This window comes from Rasamsonia byssochlamydoides (assembly GCF_041956645.1).
Source record: "Rasamsonia byssochlamydoides strain NRRL 3658 unplaced genomic scaffold VTN77scaffold_60, whole genome shotgun sequence".
NCBI lineage: Eukaryota > Fungi > Ascomycota > Eurotiomycetes > Eurotiales > Trichocomaceae > Rasamsonia > Rasamsonia byssochlamydoides.
This window is the reverse complement of record NW_027192443.1, coordinates 79,985-103,239: the sequence shown is the minus strand read 5'-3', so window position 1 is coordinate 103,239 and position 23,255 is coordinate 79,985. Positions and strand designations below refer to the sequence as shown.

The following is a 23,255-nucleotide window of genomic DNA, read 5'->3' as shown; positions in this document are numbered from 1 at the left end:
CTCATTCCTGCCTTAATTGCTAATTAATTAGATTCTTTCTACGTTTTTCTATACTTCCGCTTCACACCTCTTCCCGACTGCACTTGCCTGCGTCTTCAGCCGGACTGCTGGCCCGGTCCGAACCATTGGCAGAATCCGAGTCGTGCATAGAAATCCACACCCCCGGCGCCTGCAGAGCTTGCAGTGTTGGACGACGCTAGGCTCTAGATACATACGTGCTCGATTACCAAACCCAGCCTGCCTGAGCGAGCCGTGGCCCAGCCAAAAGCGCCAGCTCTCGTGTCGAACCCCTCATCAAGCCTGTTTCTCCAAAAGACCCCTCCCTGGCCGATCCGTGGCCCCTCAGCTTCGGGCAGTCGGAAACCTGGACGCACAACGCCCGCCCAGCAGCTCTCGCAGCTGTCCTGATCTGTCGTCGTTGCGGATCTCACCCCAGCCCGGAAACGCAGCAGATCCTGACATCCCAGTTCACAGCGTACCGGAGTTCACGGACAGCGCGTCCCGCTCCTCCTCTGAGGAGACGCCGGGTCGCCGCAGCAGATCACGGAAGCTCGCATCGACCGGCAAGAGCGCGTCGAGAAAGGCGCGCAGTGTCCTGGGTCGCTTTCGGGCCCTTCATCGCAAAGCAGCCGCCAAGATGGCGCACTCATCCGTCAGGGTAGATACGAATGTTCACGGTACGAAACGGGGGTTTTCTCAGGAAGAGGATGAGGCTTTGTCGGCTGTGGAGCAGGAGCCTGGAGCTGGTGGTCCGCCCAGCCTTCCTCCCTTCCTTAATCTACCATTTTCAGGTCAGTGTGGACTCTCAACCAGCCTGGAGGACTCGTTAACTAATCCCTGTCTTATATGCAGAGATCCGGAAGAAATTCGAAGATCTAGAATGGCTCCAACGAGCGCGTATTACAGAAGGGGCAATGGCGAATGATCCGTCGCATCGATGGGCGTTGGAGACTGACCCTGAGGTCAAGGCGCGGAACCGATATTTCAATGTGCAGGCGTGGGCGAATTCTCGGATCCATCTCAAGGTCCCCGAGGGGGAGTGTGACTTTATAAATGCGTCGCCGATCGTGCTGAAGGATTCTTGCACGGGACAAGAAACGAGGTATATAGCGACACAGGTCAGTGCTCAAAAAAAGAATATCTTAACCCGTCTGCATTGACTGGACCATTGACCATCAATCGCAGGGCCCGAAAGACGGCATTCACGTCGCACACTTCTGGCATATGGTGTATCACGAAACTAAACAGGTCGCCGTGATAGTGATGCTTACGCAGACTTTCGAAGCTGGCAGGGAGAAATGTGCCCAATATTTTCCCTTGGACTTCGAACATCCCACCATGGAACTGCCGGTAGAACCGACAGATCCATTTGTGAACGATGAAACACACAAGAAGGTCAATAAGGATATGCTGGGGAAGATCACTTTACTGGAATTCGAATTCGATACGGCATGCCGGTCCGAGGTCCGAAAACTCGAGCTCACTGTTGGGTCACAGTCCAAGATAGTCTGGCACTATCTGTTTGCTGGATGGGCAGATTATTCGAAGCCGGAAGGCGAGGATCGGGAGGCCCTCCTCCGGCTGATTAAGCAGTCTGCCTCCAGGAGCACTCCTGACAATCCTCGTGTTGTGCATTGCAGCGCCGGCGTGGGCCGGACGGGAACTTTCATTGCTCTCGATCACCTGCTTCGGGAGTTGGAATCGGGTGAATTACTCAAGGCGACCGACTGTGAGGCAGATCCAGTCTTTCAGACGGTCAACCAACTGCGGGAGCAGCGGATGATGATGGTATATAATGAGATGCAACTTCATTTTATCTACGAAGTCTTGAAGGAGCAGACCATCTTGAAGCTTGGAGGCTCAACCGAAGGTGACCAACGGACGGAGTCGAGATCTCCAAAGGTCGCAAGGCTGTCTGCTAAAACCGATTATACCTCAAAACCTGAGCTGGAGCCTGTGTCTGACCGCGCTGCCACACCTACCAGGAGCTGGTCCGGCACTCCTGAGGTTTCGGATAATGAGTAGGGGTTGTTCCACTGTGTCTTCCAGCATTTTTTTTCCCAGCTTTTACTGCTTGAACAGTGAAGGTGTTTGCATTAATGGGCCGTTATTTTGCCTTGGTTTTCCTTTTGATGCATGCTAAGATGAGCGTTACGATTATCCATGAGTCTGCATATTGCATTTCATTGCTGCATTTATTGTTGGGCTTTTGCATGAAGCGTGGCTAATCTTTTAGATTTATCTTATTTTAATTTTTGGCATTGCATTCTGCATTCTTTTGCATCGTTTTCACGTGTTCTGTCATGGGTGGCTGAGTGCCTTTTTTTTTCCCTTACTTTTCTTTCATCGACAGTCTGTTTTGAGAAGATCTGTATAATTTGACCTGTTGTATATCTCCTCGCTGTTCCGCGCATACCCTCGATGTCTCTTCCTCCGTGCTGCCCCGTTGCTCCTTTCTGGACTGTTTGATTGATGAGCTAGAACACTGTTCTGTGTGTATTATATTTAATTCTTACTGTTTGACTTGGACTGAATAAATCTATGGGTTGGCAATGGGGAATGTTCTTTCCCTGTTGCCTCTGACGATTGTCGCTGTCTCTACATCACCTAGTTACTGGCAACCTTCCTTGCATGATACCTCGTCTCGTGACCCCTCTCCCCTTTTCGAGCGCTGCTGGAGCCACAGGTTCACTGTATGGGACCATCGACCACGACGGGCGCTGTGGTGCAGTAGGACTGGCAGTGCTATGTGGCAGCAAGTGTGAGGTATGGGGTCTTCGACAGAAGCGCGTCCTGTCAATTTTCATTGAAAGTCAAGTGATAATCATCAATGGCACCGCAGTAGGGTGGTTATATGGTCGTAGCAATATATACATCCATATAAAAAAAATCGCTGAGCTGCCTGCTTTGCTTTGCCTCAAATCCAAAACGCTAGGGGAGTGTAGATAGCAGAGAGAGAGAAATGGATTAGATCCTGTTCGAAACATGATCGATGACGATTATTGATTGTATAATGAAAAAGATACGCATCTCATTCTTCACATTCACATTCACATTCAACTCAATCAATTACCTAGAAAAAGGAGGGAATAAATAAAAAAAGGCACAGGAAAATAAAGAGAAAAAAAAAAGAAAAGAAAAGAAAAGTCCTATCCATACATATCGTTCGTTCGTTCGTTCATTCAGTCATTCCTCGTCTTCACATTGTTACTGACGCCGCCGACTTCGACGTTACTTGCAGCAGAGGAGCCCTTCTGCACATCTTCGTCGAGATCGGATTTGTGCTTGGTGCTGCCATCTTCTGCACCGCCTGGGCCATCCTCTGTGTCCCAGTTGTCGACGGCGTTCTCATCCCAATTATCGACCTCTTGCTCCAACGTCGCGACGCCTGTTTCCTGTGGACCGAGGTGGTGGTTGGTCCCATCATGCTCGCCATCCCCAGCACCAGCGGTTCCCAAGCCCAACTCGATGTCGTCTTGGTCAGCGCCGGCGTCCGCCAGGGCCCCGAAGCGGGCTTTGCGCCGTCGCTCCAACATGCGACGATGGTACCAGCTGCACAGGCCAATGGCGCCTAAGCTCCCCACCACATTTGCGACGATGTCGAACGGGTCGAAGGCACGGTCGTTCGGGAGGAGACCCTGCACGATCTCGGAGCCAACGCCAAGCAGGAGTGTGCAGACCAGCAGCGTTATCTGCAGGGTTCGTCGACGAGAGGTATCGGGGATCCAGTAGAAGACGAGGGTGAGGAAGAAGAACGTGACGAGGTGCAGGAACTTGTCATTGGGTTGCAGCTGCGGTGGTATCGAGCTGGAGGTGCTGTGGGGGAGCAGGCCCATGTAGGCCGAGAGGAGGAGGAGGAGCACGAATGCGCCTGTTGATCAAGACATCAGGAATGTAATTAATCTCCAGCTATGCAACATGCTTGTCATCAACTTCTTGCGATGAAGTGAGGGGATCCGCAAGAGTGGACTCTCCACCGGTGCAACCATAGCTCTCATTTATTGAGATGACTTACCCGCGAAGTAGTAGCGGATCCGCATCGTACAGAGACTTGCTGGAGCAGCGCAATGGTCTCAGGATCGCAAAGCAGCGGCAGATTGGAGATCAAATTGAAGAGCAGGCAGAGTGATAGCTTGCGTCATGTGCAAGCAGCGACGATCGGCGGAGGCTGAAAAGATTATGTTGCGGGCTGATGAAGGGCGCACCAGAGGCCAGGCTTATTCAAGGTGCATGACAGGCAGGTAGAAAAGAGTCCAGGACGCTTTGATGCTATCTGAGGAAGTCGATTCGAATTGTAGAACTATCTAGTCAACACGAGGACGAGCATGAGGCTCTCACGCTATGCGTTAGGCGTGCCGAGAACGGGCGAACTGCGCTTCTGGTCTGAAGGCTGCGGTGACCGCCACGGCCAACCTCACCTCCCTCGATCGCGAAGAACCACCTCCAGAAGCCCTACATCAGCCATCAACCCCGCGCGCTCTCCATCGATTTTCGACCCGGAGACATCGTCGCGCTCTTTTCCGCGCCTTGTCATTCCTCTGGGCCCCTTTTTCCCGCCCAAAATCCTCGTCGTGGTGCCCTGCCAGACCGGGTCCAACCGTGGAGAAACACACCCCCTCGTCCGCCCCAGACCCGGGGTTTCGGTGCGGTTATGTCGCTCGGTCAGCACCACGCCTGGCTCCCACCGGGGCATCTGCGCCCCCCCGATGACCATCATCCCGATGCGCGGGCTGTCAATGGTGTTTCGAAAGTCTCGTCCGGTCCCCGTACCCCTCAGACGCGAGTCTCCGCCGGCGCGGAAGGGTCGCAGGCTGGGAATTTGATATCGGACACTGATGCCGCCGCGGAGGAAGATCCACGCATCACCCTCTTTCGCGATCTCTACAAGCGCAGCGAGGCGAAGATCAGCGCTCTGTTTAGCAAGGACAAGACCGATCGTGAGCCCTCCGGTCCCGATGCGATGGTCGTCGAGCACCCCGACGGCGCCACAGCGCGTCCGGAAGACCAGGCGCGGCCGCCGAAAAAACCTGCCAGGAAGATTGATGATGACGATTACGATGAATATGATGACGAAGAAGGCAGCGAGGCTGCTGATGACTCGGCCGCATCTCCGCTCAAAGCCAAGTCCGCCACCGCTCCCTTTCGAGACTTGCCGCCGGGGAAGCGTCCCTTGACCGCGACGGCGACCCCCGTCGACGGCGCAAAAGAACAGAAAAAGGAAACGGTTGAGGAGATTCGAAAGAAGCTGGAGGAGGACAAGAAGGCGACCGAGGAGGCTGCGAGAAGGAGCTTCCAGACCATGTTCTACACCTTGGAAAATGACCGGGACGCGATGCTGGACCAGCAGCGGCTCGAGGAGTCGGAGCGCCTGGTCGAGGCGGAGATGTCGGGCCAAGGTGTAAATAACGCTGCCAACAACCCAAACCCCAGTGCCAACGGCTACGGCTCCTTAAGTAATGCCAACCTCGGGGCCTCCAGCTTGACCCTTAAGAACCTCATTGCTCGGATCGACATGAAGCGGGATATGGTGCGAGCGTCCGATGCAGAACTCCGGAGCTTGATGAGTGAAGTCCGCAAGAATCGAAGCAAATGGGCAAGTGAGGATAAGATTGGGCAGGAAGAGCTCTACGAAGCGGCAGAGAAAGTATTGAGCGAACTCAAGGCGATGACGGAGCACTCCGCCGCTTTTCTTACGAGGGTTAACAAGCGAGAGGCTCCGGATTACTATAATGGTAAGTTTGTGGCCTTGTGTAGCGGGCTGTTCGACCTTTTTTTTCTAACTTCTTCCAGTCATCAAGCATCCCATGGATCTCGGGACGATGACAAAGAAACTGAAAGCCTTGCAATACAAGTCGAAGCAAGAGTTCGTCGATGATCTCAATCTTATCTGGTCGAATTGTCTGAAATACAACACGAACCCCGACCATTTCCTCCGCAAACATGCGTTGTTCATGAGGAAAGAGACCGAGAAGCTTGTTCCTCTGATCCCGGATATCGTCATCAGGGATCGCGCGGAAGTGGAAGCAGAGGAACGCCGTCTTCAGCTTGCCGAGTTGGATGGAGCAGAGGAAAGCGATGATGAGCCCATCATGTCGTCTCGAGGCAGGAAGGCTCCCGGGAAAAAAACATCCAAGAAGGGAGGAGCTGCTCCTGCCCGCCAGACACCGACTGGATCTGAAGGCCCATCTGGACCTTCGGGGACTCAAGTGAAGACTGTCGCAGACCCGGATGCTCCAACGGAGGGGAGCCAGAACGGGCTTTCAACCCCGCCCGCTGGGAACTTGACTCCTCTCGGCCAGAATGGAGTTGGTGCTGGCGCCCCTGGCAGCCAGGTCGATGCAATGGAAGTTGACCGTTTCAGCGCCCCGAATCCTGCTGGAGTCGCCATGTCTGCCTTGGGCGTCGACGTCGAAGACCCCGAGTACCAGGTGTGGAAACAGGTTACCAAGAAAGATCGTGCCCTCATCGCAGCGGAGAGACATCGTCTCTTTAAGGGGGATAAAATAAATCCGGACGAACCGGCGTTGCTTCGAACGAAGGCTGGCATGCGGAGATGGTTAAAGAGCCAAAAGCAAATGGGTCCCGAAGCTGATAAGACCCATGAGTCGAATGCGCAAGTCATGCAGCCAGATGGCGCTGGCGAGACCCTTGCAGAAGGCATTGAGGAGGAAGAGGACAGGGTCATTCCAGACTACTATGATGTGATGTCTGGTATTCCCGATATCCCAGAGCATTTACTGTGGCGCGAGGACGCTGAAGGCAATGTTATAGATAACTCGGAAGAATTCTTACGAATTCTCCCAAAAGGGTTATTTACTCAGCCTGATAGTAAGCTCTCGCGGAAGATGGATGCAAATATGCGGCAAATGCAGGAGACTCGAAAGATTTGCTCAAAGATCGGGATCGTGAAACAAATGCAGCTACAGTCTCAGGTATGTACCATCCTTTCGTCTCAAGTCCGCGTATTTTTTTTTCTAACTTTCCTGTCACAGATGTATCAAAATCAATTCCAAAAGTATAACCCCGAGCCGTTTGTGGAACAAGATGTACCAACCCACATCATGAATGATGAAGGGCCGGTGATAAGTCCTTGGGTTTGCAAGGCTGCGCTGCAACGGTCGGTGGCGAAGATTCTCTATCATACCGGTTTTGAGGAATACCAGCCCTCTGCTTTAGACGCGATTACAGACATTGCGTCGGAGTTCTTCAAAAAGATCGGCCAGACGATGAAGACGTACATGGAAGCTCCCAAGGTCCCTGTCCCCGACGCTCCGGAGGGTGCGCCCAAGTACAAGCCTGCATACACCCAGCAACAAATCATTCTTCACACGCTCGCTTCTGTGGGAACGGATGTCGAATCGCTGGAGTCCTACATCAAAGATGATGTGGAACGACTTGGCACAAAGCTTGGTGTTGTTCACGAACGGTTGAGAGCTCACCTAGCGGAACTTCTTCGACCTGCTTTCAACGACGGCGGCGGAGACGGCTCCAACGCATTCGATGATGGGAGCGAGCAATTCATCGGTGGCGATTTTGCGGAGGATATCGACGAAGATTTCTTCGGGTTTAAGGAACTGGGGTTGGATAAAGAATTCGGTCTCGCTAGTCTCAGCGTTCCGTTTCATCTCCTTCAAAACAGGATGTATAACGCGCATCAGGCACAGAACACAAAGTACGCAGCCTCCTGTTTATATCTATGTAGGTATGCTAACTCTCTTACCTCTCTTACAGTGCCGCACAAGCAGCGAATACCCTCTTTCCCCCGCCTCCTCCCTATCCTCGCATCTCACTACAAACGTTGCCGTCTCAGATCGGGTTGGTTCAGAACTTCTTCCGGGAGAAGTTGCGTGCCAATAACGATGAACCTCTTGTTGAGGATCTTGAGCTGCCGCCCAAGCAACGTCCGACAGCCGCACGGCCGCGTCTTCCAGCGTCGGGCAAGATTCCTCCTCCGACTGGTCCGGGTGGTGTCACGACCAGCCCTCAAAAGCGCCCGCTCCCTCCTAATGCCACTCAAGCTTCTGTCAAACCGGGTGCCGGCATTTCCGAACCAAGCAAGAAAAAAGTTAAGAAGAACAGCGGAGCTGCAATGGACGCTTCGAATGCCGATAGTGCTGGAGATGGTGTCGTGAATTCGTCTACAACTGACTCCCAGGCTCCTGCAGACAACCAGCCTGGAGAGCAGCTGAAGACCGATGAGAACTCGACTGCTGAAGTTAGCAACGCGAAGAATGGCATTAACAACAATCCGGCTGCGTCAGATATCCTCGAAGGAGAGGGCGGTGGTGCGGTCGCTGGCGACGTCGATGCACACCAGAATAAAGCTAATGGCACGACCACCCCCTCACTTAACGGAAACATTGGCGAATCTAACTTGTCTACCAATGCAGTGACTGCCGCATCAGACGCCGAAGGTTCCGGAAACCAAGGCGCTGGGATGATGAGTCCTGAAAGCATTAATGGCCAGCCTTAGATCTGCACATATTGTTTGGCATTTCCCTATTCTTTATTTCTTTTCCGTCAGTAATCCTTTCGAGCGGTTTTCGAATCTTGCCCATGCTCGCACGTGGTACATATCGCAGATACAGACGGATGACTTCAGAGATTTGTTCGCATCATACACCGTTTTTCCCCCCACACCATTCGACTAGCCCGTGTCACAACATCATAAGTCATGACATGAAAAAAAAATCCTCATTCGGGAGATTTGCTCTTTCAAAGGGTCGGCGGTTACGGTCGGTTCAGGCTATGCTCTATGCTCATATGGGTGTTTCTTATCTTATTATATATACATGCATATCTTGTCTCTGCATGCATTCAATTCGGGTTTGGTTGGTGGCAAAGTTTGTTCAATTCAAAACAGGATGGCGCATCATGGGATGACGGGACGGGTCTTTGTTGGTGGATATCATATCCCGCATGCTCTTCTTCTTTCTTCTTCGCCTACTTAGTTAGTACTTCCTTTGGGGTCTTGATTTCTCCAGTCTAGTACCTTCTTGCTTGGCGTTTTTCTATACAATGCCGGGCTTCTGTTTTCCTCTTTTTTCCCCGTTTTCCATCCCGTGTCTTCATAGTCGTGTTTATTATTATGATCCTTTTTCCCCTTTTCTTCTTTGCGTCTGGCCGTTGTTTCTCACATTACCCTCGCTGTACACATCCAGCTCAGCCGTCGTCATCGTCTATCTCATCGCGTACCCGACGGAAAAAAAAAGACCGTGGCGTGGCCTCGTTTTTCTCCGGCTTTCTTCCTTCCATCACTCTCACCCTCACCCTACCCTCACCATCCATCCATCCATCCATCCTCCTCCTCTTGGCATTATTACATCGGCCTTTTATCCTTTTACCATGCCATACATACATCTCTCTTGCTGTATGTATGTGTGTATGTATGTACTTTTTGTTTCTTCATGAGACAAGACAAATTCAGTTTCATGGTAAAAACACTCCATCAAAGAAAAATCCAGAACAGGACAGAACAGACCTACTGAAGTAAGGTACGGAGTCCACCCCAGTCCACTCCCCTCGTTCCAAGGGTAAAAGAAAAGAAAAGAAAAGAAAAAGTCAAAGCCAGAGCGATGTACATACAGTTCTCTGTACATACAGACGGTACTTTTCTTGAAATACCGCTTTCCAACCCGTAGGTATCCATCCACTCCAGCAATCACTGTAGTCGTCCAGCAATCAATCTATCTATCTGTGCAGGGATCTTCGCTCCTCACTCATTATAGCTATTCCTAGCACAATTAGTCCAACTGAATTTGAGTTGAAGAAAATATATATTATTAATAAAACCCCGTCAGTTGGAATCTCAAAGTCTCTCAAACTCAGTTACTACTCAACCCACGTACTTGGTAAGTAGCACTATTACTCCGTACCACGGACCGGACCCACCCACGATACTACCTACTGGCCATGGCTAAGACTCAAGGTCAAGCTTTTCTTTTTAAGGAATTTTTCGAGTAAACTAAAAATAAAAACTCCACTAAGGTTAACCCCAACTCCTTAACTCAACCCTAACTCAACATGTGTACTCCGTACGGATTAAAACTCTCTACAGTCGTACAGAGTACATGATATTGGGACAGGATATATGCCTATTTTTGAGACTCTTCTTACCTACTCTCTTCACTTCACCGTATGCGCGTATCTCCGAGTGAACGAGGCATGGAGCTAGTCAGTCGACAGTCGACAGTCGACATAGAAGGATAGAGAGGATCGAAATAAATACGTACTCCGCTCACCCAGTTCGTCTATTTTTCCTTCTGTCCTAAATATCAAATATCCAGAGTGAGCAGAGGTGTTCGCAAGGGAATGTGGTAGAGTCCTGCGAATCGCGACTCACGTAGTAGATGCGAGATGCGATTCGATTCATACACTGTCTTCCGATGAGATGGCGACGGTCAAAACAGCCAAGTCCGTTTTTATGAAAGAAGTTACTTGCCATCAGAAGACATGGAAGACTACGTACACATTGGTATGCGAGTTTTGCTACTTCATGGGCTCACTTGATTTTTACCTGCGAGAACTTCCGCTTGTCTACAGCGGATTAAGAAAGAAAAAGCGAATTGATTGCAAGAATGAAATGTATTGAAATTATTCCTGCTGAAGAACTATCTACCTACGACCATCCGATATCGATCCGAAGAGATTACGGACTGGTCACATCGTGAGCAGACGAGAATTGTTAGGGTCCGTTAGGGTCTCCTAAGCTCATGGCAGGAAACGATCGGTCCCAGTCAATCCTAACTACCCCAAACCAAGTTTGTAAGAAGACAATATCCTCCGCAGTCAGAGTCGATCCATAATTTTTTTTTCGTAACTAGACGAACCACATCTCGAGGTGATTTCTGGTCTCGTTCTGGACCATCGGCAACAGACGTTTCGGCTCGGCGCCTGGGAATTCCGGTTTCTTGTCTTTCAAGTCGGTCAGTTTGATGTAAGGTCCACTCTGAGGACCAGACTTCGAAGGCACATTCTCGTGGTGACGAGCCCTGTTGGAGATAAGGTGTGCGTAATACACCGCGGGAACTGAAACATTGTCAGTACAATAAAAACTTGCAAGGGAATTCGGATTAGAAAACAGAAAACATACACAGTGAAACCGACGTCGTAGACCGAACGTATTGATACGAATGGTCGTAGATCATGTTTTGCAGCTGGTGGGGCTTGTGCCCGATCTGATCAAGGATGACATGATAGTGAACCGGACGAGCGGTACCTTGGAGAGCGGTGTGCGGATAAAGAAGGAAATCCCAATCATGGGGGCTAGTGATATCGCGCTCAATGAGAGTGCCCGGGACCGGGTTGCCATTTCGGTCCGCCGCGTTCTTGTCGTCAGGTCGTGGGAAAGCGCGCAAGTGGTGACGCTTGTTAGCGATCACGACGCAAACCTTGGGGGGCGTCTTTTCCGTGCTGTTGTGCATGAGCACTTGCTTGATGACCGGAACCTCGTGTTCAAGGACTTGGGAGAACTGTCCGGTCGAGACGCCGTCGCGGAAGTAATAAACGTACTGGGGGCGGCGTCCCTTTCCAACAGTCGCCGTCCATTCATCGATCATGGGGACCAGCATCTCCTTCATGTTCTGCTCTTCAATGATTTCCACGTGCCGATAACCCGTCTCGCAGTTACCCATGTACTTAGCACCATATTCGTCTGCCGAGACAGCGATGGCTGACATTGAAGGTGCCCAGCTTCCGGGGGTCGCGTGGGAAACATCGGCTCCGATAATGATGGAGCCAGGCCTGAGAGCAGCTTCCGTAATGCGAGGAACCGAGCGAGCGGTCGTACCACCGAGCTTTGCGTTGATCTTCATGGCCACGTTGGACATGTATTGAGTGTTCATCTTGACGACCTGTTGCGATTGAAGGACCTGAGAGGGCACACCCCAGCGGCAATCACAAGATTTCTTGATGCGCAGATATGGCCAGGAGTCTTTGTTTGGGGCAAAAAAGATAAGAAGCTGCGGCGTCTTTCTGAAATGGTTGCCGACCTTCTCGTACAACTTCTCTATCGCGTCTGCGATGTCGTCCTTCAGTATCATGATCACAGGTCTATTCTCAATCTTGCCCCCGTGGGCAGCATACGCCTTCATGAAGCCGTCGATCCAATTCTCCGCTTGGGTCATTTCGAGGGTGTTGCGTTTGTAAACGATGATGCCACAGCCCCAAGATTTGAGAGGAACACGATTGGGTTTGAGGAATTTCTTGCCGCGCAGATCCCAGCGGCCGGTGACTCCAGGGTTGTGCTTCTGGTTACCGAATTGAATTTCGGGATTGGGGAGAACACGAGCCTTGGTCCGAATCATCTCATCTCCGACTTTGAGACCGAAGGACTTGAGGACCGGATCATTTGCGTGGTCCAGAGCTTTCTTGGATTCTTCAACGCTTTGCAAGCGAGCTTGCGGACGTTGAACGGCGAACTTGAGCATCCGGTAAGTCTGTTCATCGTTGAGCTTGTAAGGGTAACGTTGAAGTCCCACGATCACGAGATGTTCCATGGGGTAATAGACTCCGTTCTTCGTCATTTCGACGACAGGCAAGTTGGGGTATTCTAGAATGACGTTGTACCTCTTTTTGAAGTACTGGAACATGGTCAACTTTTCGGTCTTGCCAGTAGCCTTGTCTTTGTAGTCGATGGTAAATTGATTTGTATCAGCCAGGACCAGGCCCTTGACGAAGAAAGTGCGGTTCACGGGGCAACCTTTGTAAAAGGGCTGAACCTCGAGTTTGCGAATCCGATCGTAGATAAGATTCCATTCATTTGTTCCGATGTGTCCAAAGTAGCCATCGTCTTTGGGTTGAGTACGACGGCCGACTTCCCAATAGTCCCTGGCATTCACAAACGCTCGGGCTTGGCCGGCGAGAGTAATGCGTGCCCAAAAGGCGGTGTTTTCGACATCAACGTTGACGACAAGACGTCCAGGCTATTATGAGTGTTAGTGAAGCAGAAGAAAAAAGAAGAAGAAGAAAAGAAAAAGGAAAAGAAAGGGAGGGGAAAAGAAGGCAAAAATGGTGACTTACGAGGGCGGCCCTGATAGCCTGATAGTAACCCTTGTAGCAGATAACGCCGTCATGGAGATCCTCGGATTCGATTTTCTCGTTGTAGAACGAACGCTTAAAGCAGCTGTACTTGCTGCTCGGGTATTCGCGCATCAAGTGGTCGAGGAAGTCTGTGTTATTGTCAGCGATCGTTGCATTTTTTTTTTCTGGCTGAAACGAGGCGGACAAAGAAAAGGAATTTTAACTTACTCAGCGCTTCCAAGACAGATTCGTCAAAGGACTGACGTCCGGAAAGCCATGCGTCAATCACGGACAGATTGACCTGCTTGGTGCGGCGACAGAAGAGACGAAATTTGTTGGGTTTAATGCTGGTTGGAGCTCGGCCCTCTTCCTGATCGAGGTCGACCACTCCGCTGAAGTCGTCGAACTTGTGGAAGGACCTACTCATGTGAGCCGAAAAGGGGACGTACTGTAAGGTGTTTTTTTTTACTTACCACGCCAACTTGTTGCCATCAAAGATCATCTGGCGAAGATTCTGCTTGCGAACGCTTGAGTTCCAAACCTTCTTCACGACAGCACGTTTCTCTTGATTGTTGCCAATGGTAATCTAGTCGAAGGTAAGTCAGATGAAAGTCAAGTACAGAAGGCTTGTGGTAGAACCATATACAGGCCACAAGCATCATCTTGAAGTTGATATTGACGAAGGGCAGGCAGGGAGATACTTACATCATACTGCCAGACGGTGCGGGTAGGGAACTGTGTGATCGGATACGCATTGAGCTTGAGCTCGACTTCGCGACCGGTGGTGTTGAAACCGGGGCGAGGGACGGTGTTCACGGGAACTAAGTACTTCACACGCCAAGTTGGATCAGCATACTGATTGCGAGTACCCAGGCGTCTACCCTCTTTGGGCTGCACCAGGAAAGGATCAAACGGGGCAGGTTTCTCGTCCGCCTTGGAAGGCTGGTCTTTCGAGGGGTCGGACATAATCGATTTGAGAAGGAAACAGTGGTAGAAAAGTCAGGTTTGTAGGTTGATGTCAGGGTGGATGATCCAGACAAGCGAAAAGAAAGGAGATTGATGGTGGGTGGAAAAGGAAGAGCAGAACAGCTGGAAGGGGAGGGGAGGGGGGAGAGAGGGCTTTATATAGCTGAGAATCTGAGAACTGATCATATCTGTGAATAATATCCAGTGCTCCATTCACAGAAGCAGTCGGGGGATACCGATTGAAGTGGGTGAATTGCAGTATGAATCGGGAGTGTCCAGCAGGTGGCCGGTGAAGAGCCACAGTGGTTGAAAGCGAACGGAACAAGCCCGCGCTTCACCGCCGACTTGTGTCACAGAATCTTTCTCCAAATGTAGAATTGGAAGGGAATTTCCGTTGCAGGTGTAGTGAATGATTTTCTTTTGTTGGCCCCTCAATGAAAATGTAGATGTACAGTACTAGTCTTGTGTGTAGTGATGTCCCATTTACATTGCAGCGAAGATCAAACATATGCATCTTGTACGCATCTTATCGGAAGCCTGACTTACTGAACCATTGACGGGAAAAGCCCCGAAAGGCAAATCCAAGTTTCTATAAGGGTTTGGTTCGCGCCTGGGACGCTCCCTGGCGGGGTCCCCCATGGGATTCTGCAAACGGATGTGTTCCGCAGCCATAGTCAGACTGTCAAACCTTAGTCAGCAAGTCCTTGACGTGGAACAATGAGACAATTACGGTAAGAAGGAATGCCTGTCGATGAGAAGTGATTGATGGAGTAGGATAACAGGTCAACCAGAATCGAGACGCGACTCGTGAGAGATGAAGCTTGAAGTGGAGGTGAAGTTCGACAACAGAAGAAGTGTTGAAGAGTGTAGTATGATGCAGGAGTCATGGAACAATGCTTGATGAGGATAAGAAAGAGGAAGGGTTTGATGAAAGGTTTGAAACTGAGAAATCACGGCAACATGCTCTGCAGCTCTTTGCGTGTTGTACTTACCGGCTGCCAGTATATGATACGCCTTGAAAGATATCGAAGGCAAGGCCGTGTATCGAGTGATCGATTTACGCGTTGTATATCAATCGACGATGAGTCAAGGTGGACGGAATGACAAGTGGGATGTGATAGATGAAGGGAAGAAAGAGGATGACGCGTGTTGGAGAGGGAGAGATGACAAGAGGGTGGAAGAGAATGTCGATGACGAGGGGAGGGGAGTGTCAACAAACAGGTTTGGGAAGGCAGACGCGTGTCAGTATCTGGAAAGAGGGATGACGCGTGCCAAAGCCCAGAAGAGGGAAGAGGAAGTCGGGTTGAGGAAGGAAGGTAAGAAGCAAGAAAGGAAGAAAGAAGGGAAGAAGGAAAGCGGGAGAGGGGTATCAGTCCTTCCTGAGGAAGGAACAAAGGGAAGTTGAAGAATCAAAGGTCAGTTCAAACCTACCGTCAAGTCTGAGGCTATAGGCAGATGAAGGAATAAGGTATAGAACGAGCAAGAAGAGCAAGAGATGAAAGGATCTTGATGTAAGGATCTCAGGTGGTTGGCTTTGAGATCTGATTACCTGGAAGACGATTGTTTTGAGTGGTTGTCAAGGAGATGACAAAGTTTGCAAGCAACACAGCGACTGAAGACTGTCTCAGAGACCGTATGTTGAAGGATGGGTATTGGGTTGAAGAAGTCAGTGGGGTCACAGGCTTACCTGATCTCACAATGGGTTCCTAATGAGAAGCTGTTGTGATTTCCAGAAAAGGAAAGTCTGGGTGAAGAAGAAATGAGATCAACCACAAATTGGCAGACAAGCTGGAGATGAAGGTATGAGGAGCTAGCTTTTTCGTATCGGGAGACTCTTAGAGGATACTACCCTGATAGACGTGTAAAGCTCACTAATGAGTACTACACGTAGGTAGCTATCGTTATCTTCATGGCTACTTCTTATTTCGAAATTCTGGCTACATTCAAAGGGAATCAGTCGCAAGAACCGCCAGGGAGGTTGGTTTGAGATGCCCTCTGGGATCTGACTGGTTCACAAGTGCAAGGTGTCCCAAATAGCTTCTTCGTGAACGTTCCTTGAAACTGAAGATACTAGTCTGACCTCGGGAATCGCATTTCCAGCGTAAAGAAGTTTCAGAACCACCCTCTGGCGGGATCAAAGGTTGAATTAGGAATGAGCATCTACGAACAAGCAAAAGACATTCCAGATGTCCGCCCCTACAGTTGAACGTATGCCTGGATGGCCTCGGAAAAGACAAGGGCAAAGATCTTGAATGACTTCGCCGCCTGGGCCAATCGTATTTTGCTTACGGCTGAAGAGCAATCCACCCCAGGATTCTAGAGGATCAGTCTTCATTTTTAGCTTTTCACCTGAAGAGAACAGAAGTAGCAAGCAAAAGCCATCAAATATCCACAGCCTGGGTCAGTCAATACAATGGCTAGGCGTTCTGAGAGCTAGATCAGTCGAATGATACTACATTACAATACATTTATCGTACAAAGTTAATCTTTTAGCTTGGTGGTATATTCAACATTTGCATTTTGGTTGCCTTCCATTAGGATTCTGTACATTTGGTTTGTAGCGTTATTCAAACCGTCTGCATCAGTGATGTCCTCAAAACGCCGTAACCGTCAGATGCAAATTCGTGGGAATGAACCGAGTGAGGTCGGTAACAAACCGAAACCAACCGAGAGGTAGGCGAGCGAACAAAAGGAGCAACAAGGTGAAGTGAGCCAGAAAGCCAGTGATAATTTTGTGAGTATTCGATGTACGAACGGTGAAAGGACAATAATGCTATTGACCAGTGACGACTGAACTATCAGTGACCCGTCGGGAAGCCACCTGTGAAGAGGTTGCGGTTAGTGACAAGCATGGAATGAGTTTACAAGCAGGAGAATGTGAATATCAAACTATTCAGGAATACAGTGACAACTAGACAAAAAAAAACTAAATCTTACCAGTGTATGGTTGTGCCCCCATAGTCGACATGTGGCCCAGGCCAAGGCCCTGTATTGGCTGTGGAGGTGGTCGGAGCTGGGATATTGACGACGGTATATCTATTCTGCGAAGCAAATCCACCATCTTCTCCGGTGAGAATCTACCGGCATTGTAGGCAGAAGCCGGTGGAATGATACTCAACAGCTGAACGACGTCGCGTGGCAAAGGAGTGGCTGCCGGCTGCGGTCTGAACTGTCCTCCGGCCGCTCCACCGCCATTGACCTGCTGAGTCCGTTTCTGTTGGTCTAACCGCCGCGTCGCAACGTTCTTGAAAGGAGATTCTGCACGGACAAACTTGCGGGGTCGGTTTGCATCGTCATCATCGAAGTCATCCAGAGGGAATGGTCGCTTGGGCGAGTTTGTCGATGGAGCATCAAGATACCGCGGAGTAGGTGTTCCCCGAACCGACCCCGCCTGCTCTACTGGGGCTACGGATTTCGGCCTGGCTTGAGTCGGCGATATGATCGGTCGCACAGCCGTAGGATCAAAGGTTGGTGTCGAATAGCGATGTGAAAATTGGGATAGGGTGGGATCATCAGGGAAAAGTTCACGCATACGGTTTTCAAGATTGATGACTTGGACCAGATCACCATATCGAGACTCGTATTCGTGAAGAAAAGCAAAGATAGGTTTGGCCTTGTGCACATTGTCCGGATTTGACGCCAGTTTCCTGACAGTCATCTCAAAAACGGCCCTGGCATCTAAAAAAGATAGATTAGCATTGAAATCAAGACAGGGCGGAATGAGATACTTACTGGTGACGTCGTTGATGTCAATCAGGTGTTTCAGATATTCAAGCGCGAAGTTCTCGTCCTCTGGGAATAGCTTCGCACCACGCTCAAAAATCTTTGTAGCCGCAGGATCCTTGTAGCAGTGATACTCAATCAAGGCGCTCGCTATGTAGACGTCACTGGTAATGCGACCACGCTTTCGAGCATCAGCAAAGACCTGTCGAAAGCCAGCCAACTCCCCGGGTTTGCCCTTTCCTTGAATTCTACGCATCGCACGCATCAAGGCGATCCACGCAAATGAGATAGTTTTCGACAGGATCCCAATCTGCGTAGCGTGTGCATTTCGGACCGCGTCGATTTGACTCTTTTTCGCAGCCTCCTTTGCCTTAGCCTCGCTTCCACGCTCATCTTCATCGTCGTCCTCGTGAACGGGGGTACTCTCTGCCTGGGAACTTGCAAAGGTCTCTTCAATACGGGCGATATCTTGTGCTTCGCGGGCGCGGGCCTTTGCGATTAGGTCGTATAGTGCATCCAGTAGTTTGTCGTAAGGTTCCCTGACTTTCGCTCCGCGTTTTTTGGGATCCTGCTCAGATTCAGTGCTGATTTCCAATCGATCAGCGCGTTTGAAAGCAAGCAGACAGCTCTCTGGATTGGCTTCTATCCCTTGCTTCAAAAAGTCATTGCCTTCCGCTTCCATGCCATTCTGGAAGCAGAAGTCTGCCGCCTCAAACCATATTTCCGGCACAAACCTCAAGGCCATCAACGCTTGCTTGTAGACATACAACACTCGGCCCTTGAAGCTGGCAGGATCTTCCTCTTTCAAGACTAATGGATCGCCCTTTTCCCAGTCAATCCATCGTCTCCATATTTCCACCTGCTGGTTGAATTCGACGTCTCCCTCAAAGCCTGGAGCCGGAGGTAACCGCGGTAGAGTGGTCCTATTAAGGTCCCGCGTGATGTTCTGTAATTCCGTATAGGAACTTCTAGCGGTCATGTAGGCAGGTGATTTCTCCTGGAGGAACTTCCGACCCTAGATGATAATAAAAGCACTGGTGTTAGATCGAGCAGACTGTAGTTTTCTAAGAGAAGGGTGGCGGGGGTTACCGTGAGTTTATTCAGGCCCATCTCAAATTGATCATACTCCTTCCACAACTGGTTAACAGCATGGGTAGGGACGCAAATGGCTCTCTGGTATGCTTTTCGCAACAGATCCATTTTTTGCTGATCTTGCCAATTTGAGCCACCGATATTACCGGGTCCTGAACGAATAAATTGAACATAGTCTGTCCAGATAGAAGCAGAATCCTTGTCCATTCCGATATGTTGAAGTGCTAAATCATACGCCGAGGAGATGATCCGTCTTGCCTGGCCTGTCGTATCCGTTGTCAGGGGATTCCGTCGACGGACGTAGTCGAGATATACCGTCCACAATTGCACGTTAGGGATATTCAAAAGGGTCCTGTTGAAGATCTGCTCAACACGGTAAAGCTCATTATTTTCAGATTCCATATTCACATATGCGACCCACTGCTCAGCCTGCATCAAAGTCAGCTCCATGCATCATATGAAAAAAAAGAGTTGTGAAACTTACTGCTGACGGAAAGACTTTGAAGAATCGTTCATAGACATCTCGAGCGCTGTCAATTCTGTTTCGGCTCTGGTGCTCGCTGATGAGCTCCAGCCAGGCAGAAATATCACCACGGGGATCTTCTTTGATTCTATCCTCCAATATCCCAACACGATCATGAGGCAGTCGGCCTCTAGAAGCTGACGGAACAGCGGTGGTAGGAGTGGGTGCAGGGCTATCAGTAATGTCTCCAGCTTGTACATTGTACATATTTTGACCAGGGGCAAAAGAGCCACCACTTTGCGAAGTGACAGAAGTGGGATGGGAAGAAGAAGAGTTATTAGAAACATCTTTGGAGCTGGCCATGTCTGGCGCAGGGGGTTGTATTGATACACCAGAGGTAGAAACAGTTTCATTTGCATTTTCAGAGATGGGACGCTCAGACATGCTTGCAGACACAGGTCCAACGTCTTCAACACCTCCTAGCACAGCAGGTGGCTCATACTCTGCTTCATCCTTGTCTTCCTCTTCGTCTTCCTCATCATCCTCAACAACAAAGCCACCCATGGTTTTGGTCTTCGGTTGTACATAAACAGTAGATGAAGGATTGGACGCTGAAGCTCTCGACTCGGTTCTGGACGGGGGCTGGGAAGGGTATGTGTCTTTGGGCTGATCCGTGTCGGGGGGCAAGGAAGAATCTTTTGCAGGATCTGAAGCGGAAGGAACATTGTCTGTGGGGGTATCTTGCGAATCACTTTGCTTGGGTTCTTCTAGAGAAGCGGAGAGTTGATCTTGTAGTGTTTTTGAGGGATCATAGTCTTCTGAATCTGAGTGATCGGAACCAGGTCCCTCAACTGCACCATCAAAGCTCACAGAATCCCTATTCATGGCCTGAGCTTGGAAAAAGGCCTTCTCTGCCTCATCTTCAGCCATGACAACGACTGCGCGACGCGTAAGGTAAAACGAAGACGAAGGAGAATTCTACCTGGACAACCACAAAAGGTCAGCATTCAGGAGCAGCATCAAGACCATAAAAAAGGGCGCTAACCTGGAATGTGAAAACAAAGATATCGCAACAAAGTGGGAATTATTCCGCAAATACCAGAAACACCGGGATTCGCTGCAAGGATACGGTATGGATTGTCGTACTGAATGAGGTTGCCACGATGGTCCGGGAATAGCATTATTGTGAAAGCCGGCAATCATGCGAAGGATTCAGATCACGTGATTGGAGGGCAGGCGCGAGCATACCAGGCAGGACGCGGTCGAAGGTTAGGCGCGTCTGGGACCATTTAAATGTGTGGCTCCCTATATCAATACATGCCCTTATCTATCTTCTCCAACACCCCGGTCGCTGTGGTGTGGTTTAACTTATAAGCGTTGACTCGAACAACCCAAAAATTGATCTCTTTTTATTGGGTGTCTTCTAGACAATACCTGGACCACAATGTCCGTCGTCTCCCTTCTAGGCGTGAAGGTTCTCAATAACCCCGCGCCATTTCTTGCGCCCTACCAGTTTGAGATCACCTTCGAGTGTCTCGAACAGCTTCAAAAAGGTAAACCTGCAACGAGATTGTGGTTGCGCAATTCCGATTACTGACGATGGTTCAGACCTTGAATGGAAGCTTACTTATGTGGGCTCCGCCACCTCGTAAGTTGACCCCTCCGGATAAGATAGTGTGTCGTCTTTCTGACTGTTCAGATCCGATTATGACCAGGAGCTCGACTCCCTCTTGGTTGGCCCCATTCCTATTGGGGTCAACAAGTTTATCTTCGAAGCCGACCCACCAGACCTGAAGCGGATTCCCACATCTGAGATCCTGGGTGTTACCGTGATATTGCTTACGTGCAGCTACGACGGTCGCGAGTTCGTCCGTGTGGGATACTACGTTAACAACGAGTACGACTCGGATGAACTGAATGCAGACCCCCCGGCGAAGCCCATCATTGAACGGGTACGCCGCAATGTCCTCGCGGAGAAGCCGCGAGTGACAAGATTCGCCATCAAATGGTGCGTACTGCAAGTGGACTTTAACATAGATTATGGAAGCTGATTTTTTATCTTTCAGGGATTCCGAGGAATCGGCTCCAGCAGAATACCCACCTGACCAGCCCGAGGCTGATGCTTTGGATGATGATGGCACCGCTTATGGTGCCGAAGAGGCTGAATTAGAGGCGGCCCTTATCAAGGAACTTGAAGAAGCCGAACGCCTAGCCGAAGATCAGGACATGGAAGGCGACGACTCCGATGCTGGAAGTGAGGATATCGAAGCCGAGAGTGAAGATGAGGAAGAGGACCTGGAAGTGGAAGAGGAAGAGGTTGAAGACGGCGACGAGGATGTCGAAATGGCCGACGACGCCGAGTCAAAGGACGAGGCTTCTGGGTCAGCTCAGCAGCCGCAGCAACATCAACCGGAACTGATGGTGCACTAAACTAATCGCGTCGCTTTTTATCTTATACCATGCACGCAGTTGGATGGATATTGGATATTGGATTTATTTCTTATGGCGATTTATGATTGACCACGCATGTTGCTGACGAGTTTCTGACGTTGTTTTTTCTTCTTCTTTCATGCATATCGCCTCTACACGGACGATGCATTTTCATTTTCATGAACTAGATGGACGGGGTCGACCCTTTATAAATTTCATTTACGAAGACATCTTTATCTTCACGGTTTAAGAAACCCACCGTCTTAACATTTAGTTAGGTAGCTGAATTACAGTTGCTCTATGTTATGTGACTTTTTGTCTCGATTCTGGAATTATCTTCTCTCAACTTGGTACGTTTGGGGACAGTCAAGATCCAACCAATCTTACTTAGGAGTCAACAACCTTCAACTGGATTCAACTACTTGCAACCTTCCCTGTCGACGTGAACGATCAAGCCAATCGATCTATTTTGACTGCGAACTGCCTGAACTCTTAGCTGACAAGACTAAAAAAAAATTAGATGATAGTCAGTTAGGGAAGATCATCCAAATCATGAGAATCTACTGTGTGTATATACAAGGCTGAACGTAAGCTAAGCTCAAAAAAAAATCCTTATGAATCGATGATTCCATCCCGTCCTTTGTCTCAGATAACCGTACGTACTGTTTGCTTCATGCTTCATGGCTTCATGTGTGAGAATGACATCGCTTTGTTCCTGGACCTCCCAGCTCCCGCTAGACTCTGATAAACCTCTTAGACTCTTGGGTAATGTACCGTAAAAGGAAAAAGAGAAGAAGAAGGGAAGAACCTGGCTACATGGTCGGGCATGTTTCTCGAAATCCCTTTTTTTGAAGGCATCATCATCAGCTAGCCTAGTCATGGCAACGTACCTAGGTATATAGGTATATAATTTCTGGATTGTTCTATGCAGAACAGAATTCACTACCTTCCCAGCAAGCAGGCAAGCAAGTAAACAAGTCGAGTGAAGACGCTCTCTCTCACCTACCAGGTATGTACCTAAGACCTAGATCTCAATTGTCGGGACGAAACCTTCCGAGACAGTATGAGAGCTGTCGCTGTCAGTCAGTGGGTTCCATCGCGTAAGGCCAGGTTCCTGCGAGACAAAAACCGTCCAATACATAGATACCGTACCAAAGACATAATAGATGGACTCGTGGTGTATAAGCCTGTAAGTTTGGAGCTTTCCCTGTATGTAAACAAGAAAATAGGCGGTCTTTCCCGGTAGACTGAGAGTTTCCAAGAGTCTCCGATCTCGCATCAACGATTCGTCCATCGTCTGTGTGGAATTGAATTCTTCTTTCTGGAATTTCTCTGGTCAGACATTGTCCCTTCTTTGCCCGATTGATTCCCATCTCGTTTTCCTGTTTTTCCCGAGAGGGGGGTTTTCTTTTTGCTCTTCTCTCCACCCACACTGCACACTGTGCTCTCCTCACACAATACAAACCATCTCAACTTCTCATACGCGCTCAATCATAACGCATCAAATCAATCTATCTTCGCGATCATCGTTATCATCTGTTTGTCAAGGTATGTAGAACGC

The 23,255-nt window shown here is 49.7% G+C and overlaps 6 protein-coding genes across 6 annotated transcripts; 3 read left to right on the top strand and 3 right to left on the bottom strand.

Moving 5' to 3' along the window:
• Window positions 1-637: 637 nt before the first annotated feature.
• VTN77DRAFT_7507 (uncharacterized protein) lies at window positions 638-2,025 on the top strand (the record flags this gene model as incomplete). Its single annotated transcript, XM_069423903.1, has 3 exons — window positions 638-791; window positions 853-1,118; window positions 1,186-2,025. The coding sequence occupies 3 exons, from the start codon at window positions 638-640 to the stop codon at window positions 2,023-2,025; spliced, it is 1,260 nt and encodes a 419-aa protein (XP_069275404.1).
• Window positions 2,026-3,182: 1,157 nt separating this feature from the next.
• On the bottom strand, window positions 3,183-4,040 carry VTN77DRAFT_7506 (uncharacterized protein; the record flags this gene model as incomplete). The annotated part of the gene is made up of 2 exons (XM_069423902.1): window positions 3,183-3,871; window positions 4,016-4,040. 2 exons carry the CDS (start codon window positions 4,038-4,040, stop codon window positions 3,183-3,185), a joined length of 714 nt encoding a protein of 237 aa, XP_069275403.1.
• Window positions 4,041-4,651: 611 nt separating this feature from the next.
• Window positions 4,652-8,473, top strand: VTN77DRAFT_7505 (uncharacterized protein; the record flags this gene model as incomplete). The annotated part of the gene is made up of 4 exons (XM_069423901.1): window positions 4,652-5,732; window positions 5,791-6,932; window positions 6,993-7,672; window positions 7,732-8,473. The coding sequence occupies 4 exons, from the start codon at window positions 4,652-4,654 to the stop codon at window positions 8,471-8,473; spliced, it is 3,645 nt and encodes a 1,214-aa protein (XP_069275402.1).
• Window positions 8,474-10,819: 2,346 nt separating this feature from the next.
• On the bottom strand, window positions 10,820-13,986 carry VTN77DRAFT_7504 (uncharacterized protein; the record flags this gene model as incomplete). Its single annotated transcript, XM_069423900.1, has 6 exons — window positions 10,820-11,028; window positions 11,093-12,923; window positions 13,021-13,169; window positions 13,249-13,439; window positions 13,494-13,606; window positions 13,726-13,986. The coding sequence occupies 6 exons, from the start codon at window positions 13,984-13,986 to the stop codon at window positions 10,820-10,822; spliced, it is 2,754 nt and encodes a 917-aa protein (XP_069275401.1).
• A 2,798-nt stretch (window positions 13,987-16,784) lies between these two features.
• Window positions 16,785-20,194, bottom strand: VTN77DRAFT_7503 (uncharacterized protein; the record flags this gene model as incomplete). The annotated part of the gene is made up of 5 exons (XM_069423899.1): window positions 16,785-16,807; window positions 16,924-17,664; window positions 17,719-18,724; window positions 18,799-19,230; window positions 19,286-20,194. The coding sequence occupies 5 exons, from the start codon at window positions 20,192-20,194 to the stop codon at window positions 16,785-16,787; spliced, it is 3,111 nt and encodes a 1,036-aa protein (XP_069275400.1).
• Window positions 20,195-20,708: 514 nt separating this feature from the next.
• VTN77DRAFT_7502 (uncharacterized protein) lies at window positions 20,709-21,694 on the top strand (the record flags this gene model as incomplete). Its single annotated transcript, XM_069423898.1, has 4 exons — window positions 20,709-20,817; window positions 20,873-20,912; window positions 20,964-21,272; window positions 21,331-21,694. The coding sequence occupies 4 exons, from the start codon at window positions 20,709-20,711 to the stop codon at window positions 21,692-21,694; spliced, it is 822 nt and encodes a 273-aa protein (XP_069275399.1).
• Window positions 21,695-23,255: the final 1,561 nt, after the last annotated feature.